The sequence below is a fragment of the Papio anubis genome, chromosome 13 (genome assembly GCF_008728515.1).
Source record: "Papio anubis isolate 15944 chromosome 13, Panubis1.0, whole genome shotgun sequence".
NCBI classification, from domain to species: Eukaryota; Metazoa; Chordata; class Mammalia; order Primates; family Cercopithecidae; genus Papio; species Papio anubis.
Window position 1 is genome coordinate 31,057,789 of NC_044988.1, and position 23,066 is coordinate 31,080,854.

The window sequence follows — 23,066 nt, forward strand, 5'->3', positions numbered from 1 at the left end:
TGGATGATTCCTACCTATGTGTGTGAGGGTGAATCTTCTTTACTCAGTATGTAGATTAAAATGCTAATCTCTTCCAGAAACAACCTCACAGATACATTCCCCAAATAATATTTTACCAACTATCTGGGCATCTCTTAGCCCAGTCAAGTTGACCACAACATTAACCGTCACATCAGTCACCCAGTCAATAGTGTTTTGTTATGGCAGCCTGAACTAAGACATGGGTTGAGTTATATTATCTTTAATTTGCAAGTTCCCTTCCACCTATCTAACAATAACCTCTAAAATCACCTGAAGCAGCTATTATGGAGTGCAGTGATACAATCTTGGCTCACTGCAACCGCTGCCTCCTGGGTTCAAGCAGTTAATCCTACTTCAGCCTCCCAAGTAGCTAGGATTAAAGGTGTGTGCCACCATGCCTGGCTATTTTTTTTGTATTTTTAGTAGAGATGGGGTTTCACCATGTTGGTCAGCCTGGTGTTGAACTCCTGACCTCAGGTGATCTGCCTGCCTTGGCATCCCAAAGTGCTGGGATTGCAGGTGTGAGCCACCACGCCCAGCAACTTTTACTTTTTTTTTTTTTTTTTTTGAGATGGAGTCCCTCTCTGTCTCCCAGCCTGGAGTGCAATGGCATAATCTTGGCTCATTGCAACCTCTGCCACCTGGGTTCAAGCGATCCTTCTGCCTCAGTCTCCCAAATAGCTGGGACTATAGGCGAGTGCCACCATGCCCAGCTAATTTTTGTATTTTTAGTAGAGATGGGGTTTCACCATATTGGCCAGGCTGGTCTCAAACTCCTGACCTTGTGATCCACCCACCTCAGCCTCCCAGAGTACGGGATTACAAGCATGAGCCACAGCACCTGGCAACTTTTACTTTTTACTGTGGTTTGTAATAATAATTATCCCCTGCTTTTAAGATACAGTTTCAATCTGTTGCCCCGGCTGGAGTGCAGCGGCATGATCTCGGCTCACTGCAACCTCTGCTTCTCAGGTTCAAACAGTTCTTGCGCCTCAGCCTCCTGAGTAGCTGGGATTATGGGCACGTGCCACCACCCCTGGCTAATTTTTGTATTATTAGTAGAGACGGGGTTTTGCCATTTTGGTCAATCTGGTATCGAACTCCTGACCTCAAGTGATATGCCCACCTCTGCCTCCCAAAGTGCTGGGATTACAGGCATGAACCACTGTGCCTGGCCTGTTCCCTGCTTTCTTATCAGTGAGTCCATTTATGGAGACTGTTTAAAAGCAAGTTCAGTTCAACATCCATTTGTCGAACATTGATTAGGTTGAGCAACACACTGTGCTTGGCCTTGGGAAAGCAGTATTGTTTGGATTCCTTACAGCATGGCAGGCCCACCTTATTAGTGCAATTAGGAGCCAGGTTTGAGAGAGACTATTATTAGAGGTAATATTGCACAGTTAGCCACCTTTAAGAGCTTGTTAAGAACAGGTCTCCAAGTAGACACAGATGGAAATTAATCGAGATTAAAATAAACCATGAGATGCTGACTTGTAGGGTTTTAAACTGTTCAGGAAATCAGTTTAAACAAATATTTTACTTAATGCTAGAGTGTTAGTGTCATTTCTTTGGATGTTATTTACAATTTTCCCTTCCACCATCCTCGAACACCCAGAGGAGGAAAGGGCCACTGTCTCTGGCCAAACAGTCTGGCCTCCAGACACAGCAGGCAACTGGGTTTATCTTCCTGGCTACTGCTAGGAGACTCAAACCTTCTTAATAACACCACCAGTGCTCGTGTGGTTTCTACCAACCCTACTTGGCCCAAAATGAAAAATATATACAGCACGGCCCATTCATTCACCTTTGAGAAAAGAAAGATTCAGGGTTTTAGATGCCAAAGTAATAAGCATCTGGAGTGTGTAACATTTGCAGATTTTTGGCATTTTGGAGGATAGCTTTCTTCTTTGTTTACAACAGTTCAGGTGGCTACCCAGAGAGGTCAGTGGGAACTTACCAGAAATCAGCCCTGATGACCACTCCTGCATCGGGTTCTCCAGTGGCCTTCCATTGTAAGTGTAATTAAATCCAAACACTTGAACATGGTCTGTAAGGCCACGATCACCAGGCCTCTGCCTGGCACCGGATTCCCACCTCCTTGCCTTCATCTCTGGATGGCTGCTCCACTGAATTCTCCTTCTAGTCCTTCTAGAAGTCTTTCTCCCGGGTCTTCATGTGACTGTCTCCTCCTTGTCCCAATGATCTCCTTCCAGAGAGACCCTTCCTGGCCAACCTAGCTGAAAAAGATAGCCCCTGGCAGCAAGTCACATAACCTATGTTAACTTGCTTCATGGCATTTTCCGCTATCTAAAAGCTATGTCACCACTGTTCCTCTCCACTGGTATTAAGCTCCAAGAAAGCCAGGGCCTTTGCCTGTCTTCTTCACTGCTATGTCCTGGTACCTGCAGCAGGACTTTACTCATGGTAAGCACTCTTTAAATAGGTGTGAATAAGTGAATATGCTAGGTAGAAACGAGGGCTAGGAGAGATTTGGTTGCAACCCCATATCCTTTTGGCAAAGTCAGTAGAATCATGTTTTTGTAATTAAGGTGAGTCAAGGTAGAAATTGTCGTTCTCTCCTGTTAGATTCCAGTGATCTGTATCTTCTTGTAAAGATTTCTTAAAATAATTCTAAAGGCACACATGTTTGATATAACAGTGCTTTCAAGCTTTAAGAATTTGAGACTTCCATTCTAATTTCAGAACATATTAATGAAGATTTAAATATGCATTAAAAAGTACAAGCATTGCTTTAACCCAGCTATTTCTCAGAAATTCTCATTGATTTTATAACATCTGTCTTCTAGCTTGAGTCTTCTAATTTCTTCAGCAAAAAAACAGATTAATACATCTAACTTAAAATTAAGACAAAAAGAATTAATTGGATTTTCAGTTTTGTGTGTTTTCCATATTTAAATTGTGATGCCACATGCCTTTTAGATGGCTTCCCTTCTTATTTTCTGTTAAAGAATTAATTGTCAGAATCATAGAAAATTGTAGATGACCCTTTCCTTGAGGCAAAACTTGATTCTTGTTCTGCCACTCCTATTTCAATACTATTGAAATATAGTATTTAAGGTCACTATGCTCATAGGAAAGCATATTCCTAATATACTATGCTGTTTTGAAGAATATCTTTCCCTTGGACCTTTGTAGAACCTTTTTCCAAAGATTATTTTAAATATCATCCTCAAAAGTTGAGCTTTATCAAGACTGCCTGTGGTCTGTTCTTTTCCACAGCTGCCTCTGATAACTTATGAAAGATAGGCTCCTGGATAAATCACTTTACCTCCCAGAGCTTCAGTTTCCATCTCTACATTGGAGTCATGAAATGGGGAAAGGGGTGGGGAAGAAAGCACCATCTCTCTTGCCCTGTCATTCTCCAGCTTTGCCTTTGGTGGCCCTCGAAAGAACAATGTCGGTTTGCTCTGGTCTGGCTCCAGCTCTGAGAACTCAGCTCTTAGGAACTGAAACTCAGAGGGGTGTGGGTGGGAGATTTTTCTCCCTGTCCTTAGCCGAAGTTTCTTTCAAAAATGCAGGCTTGACAACAAAGGGTTCCCTAGCGTATCTGTAGCTTAGTAACTGGTCAAATGTGTAGAGCTTTTGGGGACTCACCTGTAGCATCTGAAGAGTTGAGATGATTCTTGTGTGCTGGCAGGATGTGATGGACAGGACACTAGTGTGGTGGAGTCAGTAAAGGGAGCACCTACCTGCCACAGGGGGCTCCTGTAATCACCCGACAGGTTCTTCTTTCTGGCTGCACAGACAAAGCCAGTCCACTGAGACCGTGGCATTAAAGAGTTTAATTGATGTGAGGCCAGCCACACCATGTGGGAGATGGAGTTATTACTCAAATCAATCTCCCCTAAGACTGTAGGTTTGGGTTTTTCAAGGATTGTTTGGTGGGCAGGGGGCCAGAGAATGGGGAATGCTGATTGGTTGGGGATGCCGTCACAGAAGTGTGGAAAATGGTCCTCATGTGTGCTAAGTTAGCCTTTGGGTTGGGGAGCCGCAAGACTGGTTGAGTCACCAACACTGGTGTGATATTTTGAAGTCCAGTAGACTAGAGTGACAACATTCCAGGAAGATCACTAAAATGAACATTTGTTCTGCAAGATAATGAATAAGTCCAGCATAGGGGTTGCTGGTATATATTTTTATTTGCTGCCATTTTATCTGATGGTTGTCTGTTTTGTTCTATTTTTCTACATTTTTATAATCACTACCCCCAATATAATCGCTACTGCTGGTGGAGTCAGCTGGTCATCAGAAATGCAGAAGTTTGAAAAGACATCTCAAGACACCAACCTTAGGTTCTACGATAGTAATATTGTCTACAGGAGTAAATGGGGAAGTCACAAATCTTGTGACATCGGGGAATATACCTGGTTATTGTTTAATTACACCTACATACATCTTAGCAGAATTCAGGCCCCTCTCATAATCCTAACCTGTGGGCTTTCATTAGTTTTACAAAGCTGGTTTAGTTTTGGGAAGGGATATGATCATCCTTGCATGAAGGTTAAACTACAAACTAAACTTCTCCCAAAGTTAACTTGACCTATACCCGGGAATGACTAAGGACAGCTTGGCAGGCAGAAGCAAGATGGAGTCAACTATGTCAGATTTCTCTTACTGTCGTAATTTGCAAAGGCAGTTTTGCTGCTTTCCTTACAAGTTAGTTGGGGACTTCAGCCATTCTGCGTAGACCAAGACCAAGAGTTTTCTTGTACTCTCATTAGGAAGTCACCTACTCTGGTCCCATTTTAAATCCCCTGCATACTACCTAGCAGAATATATAACAGATGCTAATTGGATCCATTTTGTTCATTGAAATATATCAAGTTCTCTCCAGATTTTCAAGACCATATTCATTTGCATTTAATTTTAAAATATCAATACACTGATGTCATGGTATATCATTTGAAGGTACAGGGAAGGATATTGTGAAGTCCAGCAGACTACTGTGTCAATATTCCAGGGAGATCACCAAAATGAACATTTGTTCTCAAAGAGAATTAATAAGCCCAGCATAGGGGTTCACTGGTATATATTTTTATTTGCCATCATTTTATCTGATGATTGACTGTTCTGTTCTATCTTTCTGTATTTTTATAATCACAACCCCCAAACACCTGAAGCTTTGGGTTTTTGTGTAAAGTGTAAAGTAGAATTTATTTGGAGACACTTCCCTGTCATAAAAGCATAATGAAAAATACAGAGGAATGAAGAAAGAAACCAGAATCACCTATAATCTCTTTGACCTTCATGTATCCCGGATTGGAGAAGGAGCCAAGAAAAATCATGGACAGAGGTTATTTTGGTGCCATTACATTCAAAATTATTTTTAACCTGTTGTGAGGCTCAGCTCTTTTGTAGTAGCTTCAGTAAGTCCTAACCCATGATGCACACCTAGCCCCTGCCTGTTAGTGGTAATGTGCGTGTCTTTCCATTTGGTCTTGAGGACACCTTGCTGTATTGGGCACTTGGTACCAGAGAACTTTTTTTTTAAAGGACCATTAAGGGATACATGGAGACCTGCCTTCTCACACTGGCGCAGTGATTTTTGCTTCCTCTCTGAACAGGCCTTTGGTATTTCACAGGCTGAACCCTTCTCTTTTAAAGTGACCTGTCACCTCTCATGTAGTCAATGCTTTTTTACTGCCACCAAGTTGGCAAGCGTCATGCCATTCTCCTCCCCAGGAGGGAGAATTCTTAATCCAAATTTATTCCCATAGGATTTTCAGACTTTTCCTGAGCCAAATTAGACCCTTTCTCTCAGTATATCTACTATCTCCTCCTTTCCCTGTATTGGCCAGTGCTAGACTGGAAGCTATGAATATACAGCACCTTTTAATCCCCTGAAAGACTTGGAGTAGGTATTATTTCTCCCATTCCACAGGTGAGGAACTAAGCCTCACAGGTAGGGAGTATGGTTTTTGGATTTAGCATTTAGTTCATGGCAGGTGTATTTGTTTAGTGAATGTTGAACGTAGAGTTTTATCTTCTTTCATGTATTGAAGATGCACATCTATGCAAGTCTGTGCATAATATCATGGCACAATGTAATGGCACCAATGGCCTCCTATAAATTTTATTTAGTAGCCTGTAGAATTGAACGTCTTCAAGCCGTTTAACTCTCAAAGCTAAAATAAGAAGATTGTATAATTACTAGTTAAAATAAAGGCAGTTTAAAGAGGTGGGGCTGGAGTAGGGCGAACTGAGAGCAAAGGTCTTCATTTTGCCGCATTTCTCTGGCCTAGTTTTATTCACCGTGTAGTTGTGTGGGCCTCCCTTGAGCAGTAACCATCCAAGCCGTCCATACAAGTCTGTGCATAGATGTGCATCTTCAATATGTAAAAACACTGTGGGACTATGGGAGTTTGGTGAAAGTTAATCACATCTTGGTTTACAGCCCCTTTGCCCACTGAGCTGACCTCCTGGCTTGTGAATTCTGGCCTCTTCTTGAAAAGGTGCAGGAGTGCGTCAGATCAGCAACAGGTGGTCTAGCTGGCCCTGGGAAGACTTATGCAGAATTGAAGACAGCCTTCTAGGGGGAGGTGCTGAGACCTGCCCGTGGAGGCTGTTAACCTGGCTGCTCCTACAGTAGGGGTCCCCTTAGTGGACTTCCTTCTGCCAAGCAGTTAGGACCTACAGGTTAGTTTCCCTTCCCTTGGTTGTCTCTGTTTCTCGAGAAGGTAGGGACCTTATCTCCATCAGTCAAGTTGCAGATACTGCTCCACCTTTGAGATAATGTGTGTTGGTCTTCATTGCTCCTCGTCTCAGGGGTGACATTGGACAATCTTTTTTACTTCGTCAAAAGACAAAATGACATCAAATTTAAAGTTTTTAATTGGCTTTTGCCGTTCTAGAATCAGACAACCTCAAGCAAAGGAGGTTGGCTTAATAGGGTAGAGGAAAGCAGAAATAGAACAAAAAGCATATTGGTTGTTTCAAAGTTAATTTTCCTTTTAAAGGTTAAAGCAGAGACTTCCTTATGCTTACTCAGACTGGCCTGTTTGGGGATTTGGTATTCTCTCTCTCCCCTGATTTCTCAGGTCAGATAAACAGCTTGGTTTTAGTGGTATGTAACTTCAGCAACGGTGATTCCATTTGGGCTTGGCCTGTTGAGTCTAGAGCAGGAGCTCAGTCCAAACCAGTGGCGTCCTATAAATTTTATTTAATTTAATAGCCTGTAGAGTTGAACGTCTTCAAGCCGTTTAACTCTCAAAGCCAAAATAAGAAGATTGTATAGTTACCAGTTAAAATAAAGGCAGTTTAAAGAGGTGGGGCTGGAGTAGGGCGAACTGAGAACAAAGGTCTTCATTTTGCTCCATTTCTCTGGCCTATTTTTATTCACCGTGTACTTGTGTGGCCCTCCCTTGAGCAGTAACCATCCAAGCCAGTTGTTAGAACGTGCTTCCCTAGCATGCCCTGTCATCCTGAGAAGGCAGAGGGGTAAACAATAAAGACTTAATTGTATCTCACCAACATTTTTGGGTCCCATTGGTGAGTAAGGCATCAATTTAAGTGCCTTTGTAAGCAATTTTGATTAAAATGATTTTTTTTTTTTAAGTTCCTAAACAGATTTCGGGATGATAGGAGATTGGGACATATTTAAAAAAAAAAAAAAAAAAAAAACCAACTTATACAAGCAGAATTAAACAACCTGAATAAAAGTACCTGTAATGTATTATGCTAGTACAGGGGAAGGAGGGAATGCGGTAGGATGTTACAAAAGAAATGGTATTTTAGCCTGTTCTTAAAAGATGAGGGTGCTTTGGGTAGGACAGGGGGAATTAGGAGAGTTCCAGGCCAAGGGAAGCATACGAAGGCTTGGAAATACGTGACCCCTGCTTACTGTGACCGTGTGTTTGGGGCAGAGTTTTTACAGGAATAGACGTGGGGAGGAAAAGTCAGGCTAGGGCCGGACCCTGGAGGCTATGCATGACCAAAGAATCTGGGCTTTATTCTATTTCATAGAAAGAGTTCAAAGCCTGAGCATATTTGAAATGAGAGAATGAATGATGTGTCCTGTTTAAGCAGAGAGAAGATACCATTTGTATTGAAAAAATATTAATTGAAAAGGCCAAAGAGAGGGCAGGGAAAACCCACAAGGGAGGCCATTTAAATGTGACCCTGTGAGAGAGGAGACCCGTCTGAGAGCAGGGAGACCAGGGGGAAATGATTGCTTATGAACTATTTCAGAGGTAAACTATGTGATGACAAATAGGACTGCAGGGATGTGATAAGGGAAACTGATCATTTTGAAGATTTCCAGCAGAGATAATTGGGAAATGATGCTACCTTTAGATGAGACAGGATCCAGAAAGAGAAGTATTTGCTTGGTTGAAGGAAAAGTAATAAACTTGATTTGTGATGTTTGGTAGGATAGTGGAATTCCCAATTGGTGACTCCAAAAAGCAGCACAGGTTAGAGAGGTTAGAGAGAATTTTTGAAGCCGTATGCATTGAGGTGGTAGGGGCCAAGGGAGAACTTCCCCCTTTCCCCTCTGAAGGTGCGTTGAGAATCAGCTGACAAAGGCAGGTTAATAGGAGAAGAGACATACAAAATGTTAATAGGCATAGCACGGGGAACTCACAGGAGGATGATTGCCCAATAACCTAGTGCAATATAGAATCGTACATACCCTTCTCATAGGGGCGTGGGGAGATGGAGGTGTGTAGGCAGTTCTTTTGAGGGGGCAGTCAATCATTAGAGGAAATGAATGGACAAATCAACTTGGAAATGATTTTTTTTTTTGAAATATGAGCCCAAGAGGCAGGTATTATCTTGTGAAGGAGTCTTTTCAGATGTGGCTGCATTCCTCAGCCTTCTTTTCTGAGATAATTAAATTTCAGGGAGGAGAGGAAGGCAGTTGTGTTTCTGTTGGTGACTCCTGCGTACTGTGACTGTGAAACTTTCTTGGCCAGAGGAGGAAATTCCAGAGCAAGTCCCTGCTTGTGTCCTGCGCTGGGTGGGGGTGGGACAAGACCAGGTTAGAAGGACCTTGATTCTGAGGCAGCTTCTAAGGCCTCTAAGCACGTCAAGGCACCAATCTTTGGGGTATCACTTTCTGAGTCCCAACAAGGTCATATTTGAAGCCATAGAGGCAGGTAGGATCCCCGTAGCACATTTTACACCCAGGAGGAGGGCTTAGATTCCTCTCAGGTACCTCCCATCAGTAGTTAGGGGCTGCTGAGAAAGCACTCACCATATTGAGGATTGGAGTCTATGATCCAGGCTGCTCAGCAGGAGTCCACAAAAGAGCTCCCTCTCTAGGAACGGTAAAGGTAACAGCTTTCCTGAATTATGCCTTATGTCCCCTCTAGGGGGTCAGTAGTGAAGTTCTCTAGCAGTGAGGCCTCCGGGGATCCTTAAGAGACTCACCTGTTGCTCATCACAACTCATCTCGCCTGTTGCTGCTGAGGACATCCAGACTTAGTGGTGCCTGGTGTGTACTCAGGGTAATTGCCCACATTTGGCTGCGTATTCACAATCTGTGAATGAAAAACACAAAAGAAAAGTTGGGGAATCTACATTTAAGGAGTGAAAAATGTGGTTAGCAAAGGTAGGGAAACCCGCTGGGCACGGTGGCTCACACCTGTAATCCCAGCATTTTGGGAGGCCTAGGTGGGCAGATCACTTGAGGTCAGGAGTTTGAAAACAGCCTGGCCAACATGGTGAAACCCATCTCTACTAATAATACAAAAATTAGCCGGGCATAGTGGTGCATGTCTATAGTCTCTCTCAACTACTTGGGAGGCTGAGGCAAGAGAATCATCCAAACTCAGGAGGCGGAGGTTGCAGTGAGCCGAGACTATGACACTGCACTCCAGCTTGGGTGACAAAGTGAAGACTCTGTCTCAAAAAAAAAAAACAAAAAAAACAAAAAACTAAGCACTATAGGAAGGAGAGATAATTTTAAGTAAGAAGCTATGGAGGAGAAAGTAAATAAAATAGAGTTTGGACAAGGCTAAGATGTGGGAATTAGAAAGCTTTTGGCAACTTTTTTAAAAGTATTAATGTCCTTCTGGGTGCTAAAGAATTTTATTGTGTGGTCAGGTGGTAGAATCATCAGTAAAGGTGACCCTTGAAGCTTGACAATAAAGGGGAGGTGAGTAATGGGTGATGTAAGGAAGATGCAGAGAGTTTGATGCTAGAGTTTATCCTTTAGTACTTGAAGATTGACATTAAAATATCTAGAACAAATACATTTGGACTTCGTGTTCCATAAATGGGTATATACCTAAGAGCAGTTTTCCCAGGGGACCCTATCTAATAGTTGAATTTGTACTCAACTGTTTTTACAGTATCTAGTTTCCCTCCCTCATTATTGTGCTATGTACTCTAGGGGAATTGAGAAAAATGAAGGTATTGTTTCTGTAAGAAGAAAAAGTCAAAATGATCTGGCACACCTGGAGGGGTGGTGGAATGGGAGTTGATCAGTGAACATATATACAATGTGCATAGGTACAGGGGTTTGGGAAGGATACCCTAGGTGAGAAGTAAGAGTAATCACAAAGGTGGGAATAAATATGGCATGCTACGGTGTGGCATGGGGTTTGTGTTCCTATTATTTGCAGAATGTTCGCATAGCTGGTGTCTTTAGTCTGGGGTGCAATACCAAAATACCATAGACTGGTTTATAAGCAGAAATTTATTTCTCACTGTTCTAGAGGCAGGGAAGTCCAAGATCAAGCCCCAGCAGATTCCATGTCTGGTGATTCTGCTTCCTAGTTCTTAGACAGTGTCTTCTTGCTGTGTCCTCACATGGTAGAAGGGACATGGGAGCTCTCTGGGGTCTTTTTTAATAAGGGCACTCATCCCTATCGTGACCTAATCACCTCCCAAAGGCCCCACCTCCTAATACCATCACCTTGTGGGCTAGGATTTCAACACACGAATTCTAGGGGGACACACTCATTTAGTCCATAGCAATAAGAAATATGGGAAATAAGAGTGGGTAGGATCAAAATCATAGGTTTATCTAGATTCTGTTACCAGATCCCACTACTTACTCAGTCTTTGGATCGGGGGTTTCCTCAGTATTGTGCCTTTGTGGTCAACAGAAAGATGTTGCTGAAAGGGGGTCGTGATCCAGACCCTAAGAGAGGGTTCTTGGATATCGCACAAGAAAGAATTTGAGGAAAATCCATACAGTAAAGTGAAAGCAAGTTTATTAGGAAAGTAAAGGAACAAAGAATGGCTACTCCATAGGCAGAGCAGCTTCGAGGGCTGCTGCTTGCCCATTTTTGTGGTTATTTTTTGATGATATGCTAAATAAAGGGTGGATTTTTCATGCCTCCCCTTTTTAGACCACATGGGGTAACTTCCTGATGTTGCCAAGGCATTTGTAAACTGTCATGGCATTGGCGGGAGTGTAGCAGTGAGGGCCACCAGAGGTCACTCTCATCACCATCTTGGTTTTGGTGGGTTTTGGCCAGCTTCTTTACTGCAACCTGTTTTATCAGCAAGGTCTTTATCACCTGTATCTTGTGCTGACCTCCCATCTCATCCTGTGACTGAGAATGCCTTAACTGTCTGAGAATGCAGCTCAGTAGGTTTCAGCTTTATTTTACCCAGCCCCTATTCAAGATGGAGTTACTCTGGTTCAAACACCTCTGACAGTTCCATACAGGCAGGCTTGGAATTGATATACTGAGGATAATTTAGGAAACTGAGTTGTGCAGTAGTCTCATGACAGAAGTGTTTAAGATCTGAGCAGTAGGGTACAGCTCGTAACTATTTAGAAAAAAGTACAGAATTGAGCTATTAAGTATTATTACAGGGAAAACATGGACTGAGTGACAAAAAAAAAAAAATGACCAAGCAAGGTACTATGACCTTCTTTATGACCCCCATTCCAAAAAGATGGAAGAGCAGATGCCTTCTTAAATAATCAGAACCAGTGGTGCATTGGTCAATGGAAACATTAATTAAGGTGAGAAAATAATGTCACTTATATGTTGATATAATTTTTAATTAAAAGCATATATCTGTTTGCCACATCTTTCATTGTAAGGCTGAGATTGCCTTTTTGAGTAAACTGGCTAGAACACATAAATGACACATAATCTTTCTCACAGAAATAACACCTATAATGTTTCACTTAAGATTTCCAGTTTTGGTGTTCTTAGAGGGAATCTTTTTTTTTTTTTTTTTTTTTTTTAAAAAAAGAAACAGGGCCTCTGCTGGGCGCAGTGGCTCATGCCTGTAATCCCAGCACTTTGGGGGGCCAAGGCAGGAGTATCAACTGAGGTCAGGAGTTCGAGACCAGCCTGACCAACATGGCAAAACTCGGTCTCCACTAAAAATACAAAACTTAGCTGGGCGTGGTGACGGGCGCTTGTAATCCCAGCTACTCGGGGGGCTGAGGCAGGGAAAATTGCTTGAACCCGGGAGGCAGAGGTTGCAGTAAGCCGAGATCACACCATTGCACTCTAGGCTGGGCGACAGAGCCAGACTCCGTCTCAAAAAAAAAAAAAAAGTAGGGCCTCACCCGGGCTGTAGTGCAGTGGCATGATCACAGCTCACTGCAGCCTCCCTCAAACTCCTGGTCTCAAGGGATTCTCGCACCTCAGCCTCCCGAAGTGCTGGGATTACAGGTGTGAGCCACCATACCCAGCCGTGAATGAGAATCCTAATATTAACAAAGCATGCTGTGAGTGTACACTTGCCTCCAAGTTATAACAGTCTAGCCCTCACCAAATACAACAGCATTTTTGTTGCTGCTGCTGTTTTTAAAGAAACTCACCCTTTTGGAGTCTTGTATTGTTCATGCAGTTCGTAGAACTAAGAACCCAATTTCTTTTCACAGTTACATTATATTCATTTATGTAATTAATAGCCAATTGAATTAATGTAGCTCCAGTAATAAGTATAACTAGCATCAATATATTTGGGAATACAGCTGATCATTGGTATTTGAACCAAATGGCAAGAGCAGAGTGGCCCAGACAAGGAGGGTCTCTGCAGTGGGCAGAGTCATAGGTAGAGGTCAGTTGAGTGAGTCTCTTACTTTCCTTCAGATTTATTGACTGTCAGTTGTGTACCCTCTAAAATTTTCTCTAGATACTCCATTTCTGGAACACATTTTAGAGATGTTTTCTTTCTTTTTCTTTTTTCTGAGACACAAGCACATGCCACCATACCCAACTAATTTTTTGATTTTCTGTAGAGACAAGAGTTTTGCCATGTTGCCCAGGCTGGTCTCTAACTCATGGCCTCTAGTAATCCTCCCACCTCAGCCTCCCAAAGCACTGAGATTACAAGCGTAAGCCACTGTGCCCAGCTTGTTTTCTATATATCTTGCCATTGCCCATTAGAGCAGTTCGTGTTTGTCTCTTCTGAGCAAATCCTTGGCTGTGCTTCAGTTAACCTGGTCTCCTGGTGTCTCCTTCTCTGCCACTGACTCTGTTCATGTTGATTTCAGCCATGTATTACCAGCAAAAGAGCTAGTCCTGGCTTGGAATACCAAAAAGCTATGGAAGCCATGCAAGGTCAGAATACAACTTAGTGTGTTTATTAGTAAAACCTGTCTGTATTAGTCCATTTTCATGCTGCTGATACATACCTACCTGAGACTGGGAAGAAAAGGAGGTTTAGTTGGACTTACAGTTCCACATAGCTGGGGAGTCCTCAGAATCATGGTGGGAGGCAAAAGGCACTTCTTACATGGTGGCGGCAAGAGAAAATGAGACAGATGCAAAAGTGGAAACCCCTGGCCGGGCATGGTGACTCACATCTGTAATCCCAGCACTTTGGGATTGGGAGGCTGAGGAGGGCAGATCACCTGAGGTCGGGAGTTCAAGACCAGCCTGGCCAACATGGTGAAACCCTATCTCTACAAAAATACAAAAAAATTAGCTGGGCATGATGGTGGGTGCCTGTAATCCCAGCTACTCGGGAGGCTGAGGCAGGAGAATTGCTTGAACCTGGGAAGCGGAGGTTGCAGTGAGCCGAGAACACGCCATTGCACTCCAGCCTGGGTGACAGAGCGAGACTCGGTCTCAAAAAAACAAACAAACAAAAAAATGAAGACCTCCGGCCAGGTGCCGTGGCTCACGCCTGTAATCCTAGCACTTTGGGAGGCCGAGGTGGTGGATCACAAGGGCAGGAGATCAAGACCAGCCTGGCTAACACAGTGAAACCCCATCTCTACTAAAACTACAAAAAAAATTAGCCAGGAGTGATGGTGGGCACCTGTAGTCCCAGCTACTCAGGAGGCTGAGGCAGGAGAATGGCGTGAACCCAGGAGGTGGAGCTTGTAGTGAGCCGAGATCCTGCCACTGCACTCCAGCCTGGGTGACAGAGCGAGACTCCTCCTCCAAAAAAAAAAGAAACCCCTTATAAAACTATCAGATCTCGTAAGACTTATTCACTACCACGAGAACAGTATGAGGGAAACCACTCCCATGATTCAAATTATCTCCCACCGAGTCCCTCCCACAACATGCAGGAGTTATGGCAGTACAATTCAAGATGAGATTTGGGTGGGAACATAGCCAAACCATATCACTGGCCATATTCACCTTTGTTCTTAATGTTTTGTGCTTTAAAGTTAGAGATTCATTTTAGAGTTTATTGTATAGCAAATTGTGTTTGCCACATATATGTAGCTCTTAGCTAACCAAAACTCAAAATTTTGTTTTGCATTTCAGCTTTATTAAATAAAGTGGGATAGACATACTTGACAAATAACCTTTTATATATTTAGCAACAGCATACAGACTAGATCTGAAATTATTGTACGTTTCCAAGTTGGCATCTCAAATTTAACTACACCTGGACAGCTCTCTACTGGCACTCTAATAATATGTGTATGTGCATCTATATTTATGTGTACGTACATGTATGTGAGTACATGTGTATGTCTCTATAGCCTAACCAAATACTTGTGTGTGAGTACAAGGAATTAGAACCTCCCTGGGCTGAGCTAGTCTTCTCCTTCACACAGTATACTTTTTGCATATCTCCTGTTGGCCTCTGCTTATTCATGGCTGCTACTCATAACATCCCTGGCATAATGCTACCTCATGACCTTTACTCAACTTCTGCCATACCAACTGGACATGTTCTTTCACACTGCAACTCAAATTCTTAATAGAAGTGAACTGACTGGCTCAGCCAATCACTCTGACTGTGCTTGTGCAGAGACCCTCATGCCAGGCCCCACACAAGCTTAGAGACGGGGTACTCGGAGAACGGGGGACCATTCCCATCTCCATCAGGTGATATTAAGACAGGTAGCAGCTGCCTGATACAGAACATAGCAGTGCAGGCAGCAGATGCCGTGGGTAGAGCAGTTTCTCTTAGATTATAGGATGGCAGGAAAGAGAAAGGCTGCCATTGTTTACTCCAAGGGGTGTGTTATAAGTGCATACAAGCAGCCTTGCTTTGCACCATTTCGTATGTACACATTCCCATCACTGGATATAGTTCAACATAAATCCCTCAATGACAAATTTTAGTTACCCTATGTAATAGTTTGCTAGGACTGCCATTACAAAATACCACAGTTTGGTGGCTTAAACAACAGAGATTTATTATCTCATGGTGTGGAGGCTGGAAGTCTGAGATCAAGGTGTCAGCAGGTTTGGTTTCTTCTGAGGCTTCTCGCCTTGGCATGTAATTGGCTACCTCCTCGGCATGTGTATACGGGGTTGTTCCTCTATGTGCATCTGTGTCTTAACTGCCTTTTCTTAGAAAGACAGCAGTCATATAGGCCTAGGGCCCTTTCAACTCTTTAAAGGCCCTATCTCAAAATACAGTCACAATCTAAAGTCTTGGGTTTTAGGACCTCAATGTATGAATTTTAGAGGGATGCAGTTCAGCCCATAACACTATAGTATAGCCATTGTGAGTCACTGCACATAAAACAGACTTTGGGGCTAACTCTTCACAAATCATTGTGTACATAACACATGTACATTTTGATCAGTAACTATCACTTCTCTCAGAGTCTGGTGGTGATTTGTCAGTGAGTGTCTTGTTCAGTTCATGCACAGACAGCAAAGCATGTAGTTGTGTTGCCGCCTTCTTAGTGAAAACATGACATTAAAAAAAATAGTTCATTAGGAGAGGGAATTGGCCACCAAAGATGAAAGTGCCGCAAAGAAACAAATAGTAATAATGAAGGAAGTGAAATTTGTTGTGATTAGATGTGAAAATGGCAATAGGAAAATGAAGATAGCACAAGACCCAGGCCTGCATGAAGCTACAGTACAAACCAGATTGAGACTGGGCACAGTGGCTCATGCCTATAATCCCAACACTTTGGGAGGATGAGGCGGTTGGATCACTTGAGGTCACGAATTTGAGACCAGCCCGGTCAACACAGTGAAACCCCGTCTTTACTAAAAATACAAAAAATTGGCTGGGCACAGTGGTGCTGCATACCTGTAATCCCAGCTATTGGTAGGCTGAGACATGAGAATCTCTTGAACCCAGGAGGTGGAGGTTGCAGTGAGCCAAGATTGTACCACTGCATTCCAGCCTGGGTGACAGAGCGAGACTTTGTCTCAAAAATTAAAAAATAAATGATTTAAAAGATATATAAACCACACTGAAAATGTACAATGAATATAAAAAAGTCAAGGTAAAGTCATCTCAATATATTTTAGCTTAAATTGCACTAGGAACAAATAACCACTTACGATTGAAATTGAGTATTTTTTTTTTTTTAGACGGAGTTTCGCTCTTGTTGCCCAGGCTGGAGTGCAGTGGTGCGATCTCCGCTCACCGCAACCTCTGCCTCCCGGATTTACACCTTTCTCCTGCCTCAGCCTCCCAAGCAGCTGGGACTACAGGCGTCTGCCACCATGCCCAGCTAATTTTTTGTATTTTTTTAGTAGAGACGGGGTTTCACCATGTTAGGCAGGATGGTCTCAATCTCCTGACCTCGTGATCCACCCACCTCGGCCTCCTAAAGTGCTAGAATTATAGGCATGAGCCACTGCGCCCAGCAACCATAATAATTTTTAAAATCCTGCTTAGTTTGACTAGTATTCAGGCCAAAGTGTTGAAGTTAGTTTCTATATTAAAAGAAAATGGTAATTACATGGAGACTATAGGAGGACTTCTGACTGCCAGTAAAGCTGGTTTCATTGTCTCATAAATCAGCATGAACTGGTGAATGTTACATGGTCTGATGACACCACTAGTGTAAATAAGGATGCCGCTGTGAAATTTCACCCCGAATCCCAAGATGGAGGCAGGTTTATGATGATCCTGGAATATTTCATGCTGATGAGATAGATCTTTTGGAAGACAACTGTATCAAGCGCTTAAGTGAAGAAAGGCTGGGTGCCACTGCTCATACCTGTAATCCCAGCACTTTGGGAGGCTGGGGCAGGTGGATCACCTGAGGTCAAGAGTTCGAGACCAGCCTGGTCAACATGGTGAAACCCCATCTTTACTAAAAATACAAGATTAGCCAGGTGTGGTGGCTCGTGCCTGTAATCCCAGCTACTTGGAAGGCTGAGGCAGGAGAATCGCTTGAACCTGGGAGGCGGAGGTTGCAGTGAGCTGAGATTGTACCACTGCACTCCAGCCTGGGCAACAGAGCGACACTCCATCTCAAAAATAAAAAATAAAAATAAAGAAATAAGGTCGGGTACATTGGCTTACACCTGTAATCCCAGCACTTTGGGAGGCTGAGGAGGGCAGATCATCTGAGGTCAGGAGTTCGAGACCAGCCTGGCCAACATGGCAAAACCCCATCTGTACTAAAAATATAAAAATTAGCCGGGCGTGGTGGCGCACGCCTATAGTCCCAGCTGCTTGAGCGTCTGAGGCAGGAGAATTGCTTGAACCTGGGAGGCGGAGGTTGCAGTGAGCCAAGATCACGCCACTGCACTCCAGCCTGGGCAGCAGAGCTAGTGAGACTCTGTCTCAAAAAATAAAAATAAATAAAAGAATTTATAAAAAATAAAAAGAATTTATGTGAAGAAAGATGTAGGATCACAAAGTGGCCATACAGGAGAGATTCTAGACATTCAGGGAACATGGTGAAGGTGAACTTACGCACATAAATGAGGGATGTGGTTATCAAGAAAAGGATGAAGATGACCCAGAGGAAGTGATACTGGCAAAAACAAACAAGAAAACAAAGTCACACTGAAGGAACTCAGCTATTTCTCGACATCGAAATGGCAAAGGAGGAAATGTTGGAAGCCAATCCAAATTTAGGAGTATGGCAGTTTTCCAAGGCATAGAAAAGATGTTTATATCATAAGTTATTTGACAAGGAGAAGACAAGCACTGTTCAAAATGCCCTGGATAGGCCAGGCGTGATCTCTCGCTCCTGTAATCCCAACACTTTGGGAGGCCAAAGCAGGAAGATCACTTGAGCCCAGGAGTTCAAGACCAGTGTAAGCAACATTGTCTAACCCGGTGTCTACAAAAAAGAAAATAGCCAGGTGTGGTGGTGTGCACCTATAGTCCCAGCTCTCAGGAGGGTGAGGTGGGAGGATTGCTTGAGCCCACGGTGTTGAGGCTGTAGTGAGCTGTGATTGATTACACCATGGCACTCCAGCCTGGGCAACAAAATGAGGCCCTGTCTCAAACAAAGCAAAGCAAAATGCTCCGGATAGTTTTTTTTTTTTTTTTAAACAGAGAAATGAAACATTTTAATGCTCCATGTTTCTAATATTTTAAATTAGTGTACTAAGCAAATATTTTACTATTTTTTTCCTTTCCCTCTACAAGTATAAGAGTTTTTAATGTTTTGACATAAATTTTTTAAAGTTGTGGAACAATAATTTCCCATTGGCTATTAAAATAAGTGTGTACTTTGATGGTTACTTTTATGGTTCCACACTTCTATGCAAAGGAGTGTGTATAAGAGAGAGATCTTTGCTGGCAGTGTGTATATCTGTGTGTGATCTTTGCTGAAAGTCTTCCTAAGATGTATCATGTTATGTTTTTACTTGAATTATTCACCTAAGCCTGACAAGTATGAGTTAGCGTTTTCCTGATGGTATAGTTGTCATTAATAATGTTATTGTTTTCTGCTATAACGTAGAATAGTTTGGTAGTTAAGGGCGTGGTTTATGCAGCCAGACTTCGAGTTCAAATACTGAGTCGTCTTCTTTTATATATGATCTGGAAGAAGGTGTTATAGCTCTCTGTGCCTCAGTTTCCTCATCTGCAAAATGCAGAGTGTAAGAGTGCCTACCTTTTTAGGGTTGTTGTGAGGTTTAAATGACTAAATGTGCTCAAAGCACGGAGTGGCTGGCAACACAGTGAACACTATGTGTTAGCCAATGTTGCTGCTGCTGCTGGCAGGGACAATGGTGGTAGTAGTAGTAGCTGCATCAGTAGTAGTAGAAGTATTAATGATTCTGTGTGTCTGAAGATTTATTAAAAGTTGGGGCTATTTTTTTTTCTATATTAGAGAACCTCAAACTACTGTGCTTTTGATTTCTTCTGTTGCTTTATTTACATGTTTTCCTCTCTCATTATTGGGCTATTAATGGACATTCTTTGCATTGGCTTCAAGCAGAACAACTACCTCATTCTCATCAGTATCTGATTGATTTGCTGTTCTTAATCACTATGGGTGTAATGACCAGAAAGTCTGACTTCTTGCAGTATCATGGAACCCTGGATCGTGGCTCAGTTCCTCATGGACAGCCTGTCACAGGGAAGCCCAGAAAAGAACCATTTATTTTGCTCAGGCCTCACATTCATGAAGGTGCCTCTAAGTTGCCATTTGACACTATCTCCAAATGAGGTTATGCTCTTAATAGTTGTATTTTATCTGTCTTGAAAGCATTAAGTTATTCTTTGTGAGCATTAAAACTGTATTAGTTTGTTACCCTCTTTTGGCATTTCATTTTTAATATGCTGAGAACCTTGAAGTACAGAAGTGGCCCAGGCCCTTCTGAGGAGCCCTGCTCAACAGACAAGCGGGTGGAGTTCCTGACTCTGTTAAGAGTAGATAGTAACTTGATTGATGATCTCAGGATAGGAAAGCCGAACTGTATTTGTTGCAGTTCTCCATTGTTTCTCTAAGTCTCTTGCAGGCTCTCAAATTCTCTCAGGTTTTTTGATTCTACCCAAGGAAGCTGAACATAGCATGTACCTAACTTGTAAGAACAAAGGTGTCAATATTTCACATTTATAGTTTGGTAGGGTCCTCAGGGCCAGATGTTTTGTGGGCCAACCTCTACTAAATCTTAAAATCATTCTCCAAATAGAGTATATTGTGTTTGATACTGCTTAAAAGGTATCAGTCACATGGGTTCTTAGTTGAACTCATGGCTAAAATAATTTTTAAACTCATTTTTCTTTTTGTTTTTTTGAGACTGAGTCTGGCTCTGTTGCCCAGGCTAGAGTGCAGTGGGATGATCTTGGTTCACTGCAACCTCCGCCTCTCAGGTTCAAGCAATTCTACTGCCTCAGCCTCCCGAGTAGCTGGGACTATAGGCACGTGCCACCACACCTGGATAATGTTTGTATTTTTAGTAGAGACAGAGTTTCACCATATTGGCCAGGCTGGGCTTGAACTCCTGACCTTGTGATCTGCCCACCTCGGCCTCCCAAAGTGCTGGGATTACAGGCGTGAGCCACTGCGCCCAGCCATTTTCCTTAGCCCAACCACATTGCTTTTAACTAAAATAGTGTGTTAATTGACCTTGTCTCAGATGTGTAAGCCATAGCTCCCCTTTTCCCTTCCTCACCCACCTCCGTGTGCTTATGGCATATGGGAAAAGAGAAAACCCTTTTTTTTTTTTTTTTTTTTTGCAAAAGTGATCTGAGGTTATTGATCAGTAAACTGGAAAACCCACTGTACCAGAAATTCAAGTAAACTGTGGCTCAATTTTCTTCCCCTTTATGGTAAGCTTGGTACATTTCAGTCCCAACTCAGGGAGAGCCGGGAGTGCAGTTGGCATCCAAGTTGCCTGACAGATGAATGAAATAAGAAACAGAGTCCGTTGAGTTAATGTCATCAGTTTATTGCACCATGGGGTGGGGGGGCAGGGTGGAATCTATATCCAAACAAGTTCTTACCCTTCAGACCAACTCATCTCTTGAATATGGGAAGCATTTGTTAACAAAAGTATAAGGTTTGTGAATAGTTATGTCCTATATACATTTATTTTCTTACATCATGGATATTTCCTTAATAACCTTTGAAAGAATAAATGGGGATTTTTGAAAAGCTCTAGCCATTGGCCAGGGCAAGACTGAACGTGTTATCTATTGAAATGTTAAAAGGGTTGAATTCTGAAGGAAAGCTAGCAAGATTTCGCTAGTATTATGTGCTATGTGTTGAGGTGGTAAGAACACGTATGAACCTGCAGTTGTTGGGGTTTAATTGGGGTTAAGTTGTTCCTTAGTTTAGAGAATTTGATTTCTTTTCAGGGACTTTTTTCCTGTGGCAAAATACACATAAAATTTACTGTTTTTGCCTTTTTTGTTTCTCTCTCTCTCTCTTTTTTTTTGAGACAGAGTTTTGCTCTTGTTGCCCAGGCTAGAGTGCAATGGCACAATCTTGGCTAATTGCAACCTCTGCCTCCCAGGTTCAAGCAATTCTCCTGCCTCAGCCTCCTGAGTAGCTGGGATTACAGGGCATGCACCACCATGCCCAGCTAATTTTGTATTTTTAGTAGAGATGGGGCTTCTCCATGTTGGTTAGGCTGGTCTCAAACTCCCAAACTCAGGTGTGATCCACCTGCCTTGGCCTCCCAAAGTGCTGGGATTACAGGCATGAGCCACCACACCCGGCCCATGTTAGCCGTTTTAAGTGTACATTTCAGTAACATTAAGTACATTTAAAATGCTGTGCAACTGTCACCAACATCCCATCTTCAGAACTTTTCCATTATCTCAAACTGAAATTTTGACCTCATTAAGCATTAACTCCCCAGCCCTTTTCCCTTAGCCCCTGGTAAACACTGTTCTCTTTTCTCATCTCTGAAATCATACAGTATTTGCCCATTTGTGTCTAGATTATTTCACTTTAGGGAATTTGATTTTATGCCAGTTTTTCTAACAGGTTGCTTTTGGAGACAGTAATAATCAAAAACTTACTGTCCAAAGCCCTGAGTCTGAAATTCTGCATCCAAAAGTGCTACAGTGTGCATTAAACTGATTAAAATAATGTGGCATCTTTGACGATGAGCTCTATGTTCAACTTTGTTGTTGTTTAAGATTTATATTGTAAGAAAATCTCATACATGAAAATGTAAATGTAAAATTCCACTATTTTGTTGGCATTGCTTTTCTTGTTTGGGGGATCTTTACCTGTATTATTGGCTTCCAGGGTCTCAGCAGGGCACAAGGGATATTTAGCCTGTCTGAATTTTGGAATCAAGTTTGGTGATATGTGAGCTGTCCCAAGAAAGCACTAGTATAATGTAATGGTCTTAACCTGCATTCTTTAATGCTTAGCCCTGGGCTCTGTAACCCCACCCCCATGCCCAGCAGCATCCCAGGGTCCTCTTCTGGAATCCAACTAGAGTTCCTAAGGGAGGAGGATCCCCAGAGGGAGAAAGAGAAAGTGTCAGCGGACAGAAATATGATACTGAAATAGCAGAGTTAGTGTTTGAGTACTGACTTTCCCGTTTCGCATGGAAGAAATTTCCATGCCTTGTCTGGATATCTTTAGAATTGCTCCTTTCAGTGTTAAGATGGTTTGTTCCACTGTAAGGGCTGTGCCACATGGCTTGGTGGACTTGGAGAGGCGGAGGTGGAAACAATGCGCAGGAGTTGGCCTGGGGCTTTTTGTTTGCGTGTCCCTCTTTACCTATTCATAATCATGGATCCCCTCTGCTTTGTGATATTGTGAACCACGCATAACAGCGCCTCTTTACACCACCGGGTTGAGAAGAAGGCGCCTGAGGCTGACTTTCTGGACCTTCCGTCACGCAGTAAAAGATGTGGTTGGTGTGTGTCAGGATGAGAGGGCCACAACTGGACCCACGTGTGGCCGCTTCCCGGGTCTGCCATGTGCTTTGCTAGCTGCAAAGTGTTTCCTCTGAAACAGCTAATCCTGCATGACTGTCTCCTGCATTTTGTTGTCAGAACGTGCACGC

The 23,066-nt window shown here is 42.8% G+C and overlaps 1 protein-coding gene across 10 annotated transcripts in view; it reads left to right on the forward strand.

Moving 5' to 3' along the window:
* SMARCA2 (SWI/SNF related, matrix associated, actin dependent regulator of chromatin, subfamily a, member 2) overlaps window positions 1–23,066 on the forward strand; it is a 182,214-nt gene that overhangs the window by 123,839 nt on the left and 35,309 nt on the right. The window contains exon 1 of one of the 10 annotated variants that reach the window (XM_031654187.1): window positions 22,127–22,917. The exons of the other annotated variants lie outside the window; for them this stretch is intronic. Coding sequence (XP_031510047.1) covers window positions 22,909–22,917 — 9 coding nt within the window. The 5' untranslated portion in view covers window positions 22,127–22,908. Of the gene's footprint in view, window positions 1–22,126; window positions 22,918–23,066 lie in introns of those variants that run through there. 10 annotated transcript variants of the gene reach the window in all.